Below are 3,924 nucleotides of genomic sequence, written 5' to 3' on the forward strand. Positions count from 1 at the left end.
TAATACAAAAATTTTAGCCCGGGATTATTGGTTCTTTAGATTATCATTACCAAAAAAACTTTGGATTACATATTCTGAATTAGATAATATTAATGTGTCTGATTGATTTCTTGGACCCACCCGCCTTAAAAATACATAGGCCACAAACAAAATAAAACAAGAAAAGAAGAAGAAAAAAAACAAACACACAAAGCTCACCATTGCCGCTCTCCTACTCTATATATACAGACACACCACTTCTATCGATTTCTTCACAATCACCATTACATCTCCCATATCAATACACCCTTTGATTATATTTCACAAAAAAAAAACACTTTTAGATTTATTTTTTATATATTCTTTTGGTTGAAATGGAGGGTTACTTGAGGAAATGGTGTTGGTGTGTAGTGTTTTTAGGGTTAATGTTGGGTTCTAGAGTAAACGGAGAGCCTCAAGTTCCATGTTACTTCATCTTCGGAGACTCCTTGGTAGACAATGGGAACAACAATCAGCTCTCTTCTCTTGCAAGAGCCGATTACTTGCCCTACGGCATCGATTTCCCCGGCGGCCCCACCGGACGTTTCTCCAACGGCCAAACCACCGTCGATGTCATCGGTATCGTGAAAAGTTTTCAAAACTTCGTTTTGTAATGTTTTGTGTCGGTTTCAGCTTACAGACAGTAGTCAGAATCTAACATGTTTCTTGGTTCTGTCATGAAGCTGAACTACTTGGATTTGACGACTATATCCCTCCGTACAGTGGTGTGAATGGTCAAGAAATACTCACCGGAGTGAACTACGCTTCTGCGGCGGCTGGGATCAGAGAAGAATCAGGACAGCAACTGGTACTTTTGGCTAAAGATTTCGCCCGACACAACTTACATAGATCTGGTCTCTTGTGTAATAGTGTCTGATTTCGAAACCGGTATTTGATCATTCTGTTTGATGAAAAACTTGATCTTTGGATCGTAGGGACAAAGGATAACGTTTAGCGGGCAAGTGCAGAATTACCAGAACACGGTGGCACAGGTGGTGAATCTGCTCGGGGACGAGAACACTGCGGCCGATTATCTCAGGAAATGCATTTACTCGATCGGATTAGGAAGCAACGATTACCTTAACAATTACTTCATGCCCACGTTTTACTCCTCGAGCAGACAGTTCACTCCTGAACAGTACGCCGATGATCTCATCGATCGGTACAGCCAGCAGCTAAACGTACGTGTTTCAGCTCTATGTGACGGGTTCTTGGATCGATTTTTAGCCCGAAATTTCACATGGGTTTGATAAAGTTCCTGACTTTTTGATTCGGGTCCGAGTCGGTTACTAGAGATATATATGCTTGGTTTGGTCCGGAGAAATTCGCGGCAGGACACATTTTTCGTAACGTTTTTGTTCGCTTCTATTGAATTGTTTAGGCACTATACAACTACGGGGCAAGGAAATTCGCGTTGATAGGGGTCGGGGCCATAGGTTGCAGCCCGAACAAGTTGGCTAATAGTCCCGACGGCACGACTTGCGACGACGAAATCAATTCGGCCAACCAGATATTCAACAACAAGCTCCGATCCCTCGTGGACCGACTCAACAACGAGCTCTCCGATGCCAAATTCACATTCGTAAACGCTTACGGCATTTTCCAAGACTTGATTAACAACCCCTCTGCCTACGGTGCGTTGCAAAACTCTACAAGATTGACATAATAGAATTGGCGAGGCAATGAAAATGATTACAAGGGTACTATCGTAATTAAACATATTTAGGGTTTTAAGTTTTAACCTCTATTGTAAATGCACATTACAATGATCTACGCATTTTTTTTAGGTTTTAGCGTAACGAACGCCGGGTGCTGCGGGGTAGGGAGGAACAATGGTCAGATAACTTGTCTGCCGGGACAGAATCCCTGTCCGAACCGGAAAGAATACGTTTTCTGGGACGCGTTTCATCCAACCGAGGCCGCCAACGCTATCATCGGTCAGAGATCGTACCGAGCTCAGTCGTATTCCGATGTTTATCCGATCGATATCTCAAGATTGGCGCAACTTTGAAAAACATATACAAAGTCTATAATTCATGCGAGAGAACACCTGCTTTTCTTCTTCTTATAGATGATTGTATTAGGACCGTATTCCGGTTAAATGTTATAGTTGATTTGTTGTATTGGACCGTCGAAAACATATTGTGTAAAATCCGATTCGAGCGATCGATCGATATAATGGTTAATTATGTTCAATTGAAATGTGCGTTATAGGTTCATGTCAAACAAGAACAGAGACTTGAACTAAGAAACTTCTTACAACAAATGTTGTACGAAGACAACCTATCGGCTTAGTCGAATTGGATTTAATTAATTATTTTCGAAAGTCATATATATGTAGATATATATATTATTTTCGAAAATAATGGAAGCTTCGGACTGAGGTAGAGGTTCTGTAAACGTGGAATAGAAAAGCTTTACTAAAGCAGCTTACAAAAGAGGGAATGAAATCCATTGGTCCAAACTCTTATAAATAAACAAAATTAAAATTAAAGTGGCTGATAGAGATATATACTTTGGGCTAACAACTTCACTAAAATCACGTTAGCAACATTATTATGAAGATAGCGATTGACGTTTTTTCCCTTTTGTAAAGGGGTCATTATCAAAAATATATTTATTTTGCTATTCCTACTTCGACATATACCCTTCTCCAATTGTGACCATGTGACCAATGTGACCCAAAATATAGTGTGGTCATATATTGATCTTATTGTTCATAATGTTAAATTTATAATGTTTTAATCAAATAATTACTAAGATATACAATATATGAACATAATGAAATAGTGAGATCACCATAAATTTAACGTTATAATCAATAAAATCAAAATGTGATCACACTATATTTTGGGTCGCATGGATCACATGGTCACAATTGGAAAATGTTATGTGTTGAAGTATGAATAGCAAAACAAAGATATTTTTGATATAATGACTTTTGTAAAGGTACATGAAACATTTAAATCGATTATCTATTATCTTTGAAATTTCGAGACTTACATCTATATAATAACATGTCGAATTTATTTTGTCACCCATCCGTCCAAAAAAGTCTTCGCCATATATTTATTATGTTGTCGGCTTATGCACTTCCTTTCCTTTTATTTCCTATTTCTGGAATATACAAATTCAGAATATCGTTTCTATTTTGTGAGATATATGTTATTATAGATTTTGATTTCTCGAAGATCCCAAGCAGAAATATTTTTAGACAGATTTTAAAAATTTGAACTCTTAAATAGATCCTTTGGAAAAAAAAATGATAATATTTTGTCGCTGCATATTATTCTATCATATATATACCGGTTAATTACATTAATTTACGGCGTTAATATGATTCGGTTTGCATATATGTTATTTATTCGGTTTGTATATGGTTAGTTTACGGCGTTAATATAATGATATTATTTAGTTATGATTAAATTTTTGTCAAAGATTTCATTCTAACAAAGTCAAAAAGGACAGTCCGACTCGAACCCGCACTCGATTCGAAAGTTTCGGGTATGAGTTCAGGCCAACCAAATTTGTTTCGGTTCTATACAACGAAGCCCGAAATCCGGTTCTATAAGACTCGGGATCAGACTCGGGCCAGATTAGTCAAATCCTTCTTTGTAAATATTTTCTTATTAATATTTTTTGGAAAAAAAAATCGGACTTTCACATCTACTGAAACCCAATTTAAAACCGACCTGAAAAATTCAAATTTTTTCGAACCGATAAATTTAGACTCAAAATCTGATATTTTTCGGGTGAAACTCGAGTCGTATTTCGAGATTCGAATCAAAATTGACAACCTACTATATCACATTGATCAATATACAAACAGGCATTTCTTTCAGTATCTTATAGTGAATTCGTTGGAATGCGTTTCTTTATTATTACTTTGTATTTAGAAAAAAAAAA

At 36.9% G+C, this 3,924-nt stretch overlaps 1 protein-coding gene across 1 annotated transcript; it reads left to right on the forward strand.

Annotated features, from left to right (window-relative positions):
* The first annotated feature begins 241 nt into the window (after nucleotides 1-241).
* Nucleotides 242-2,237, forward strand: LOC104820625 (GDSL esterase/lipase At1g29670-like). The gene is made up of 5 exons (XM_010551140.2): nucleotides 242-597; nucleotides 702-826; nucleotides 954-1,199; nucleotides 1,400-1,652; nucleotides 1,806-2,237. The coding sequence occupies exons 1-5, from the start codon at nucleotides 354-356 to the stop codon at nucleotides 2,027-2,029; spliced, it is 1,092 nt and encodes a 363-aa protein (XP_010549442.1). The 5' UTR covers nucleotides 242-353; the 3' UTR covers nucleotides 2,030-2,237.
* The last annotated feature ends 1,687 nt before the right edge of the window (nucleotides 2,238-3,924 follow it).

This window comes from Tarenaya hassleriana, unplaced genomic scaffold (assembly GCF_000463585.1).
Source record: "Tarenaya hassleriana unplaced genomic scaffold, ASM46358v1 Cleome31, whole genome shotgun sequence".
Classification (NCBI taxonomy): domain Eukaryota; kingdom Viridiplantae; phylum Streptophyta; class Magnoliopsida; order Brassicales; family Cleomaceae; genus Tarenaya; species Tarenaya hassleriana.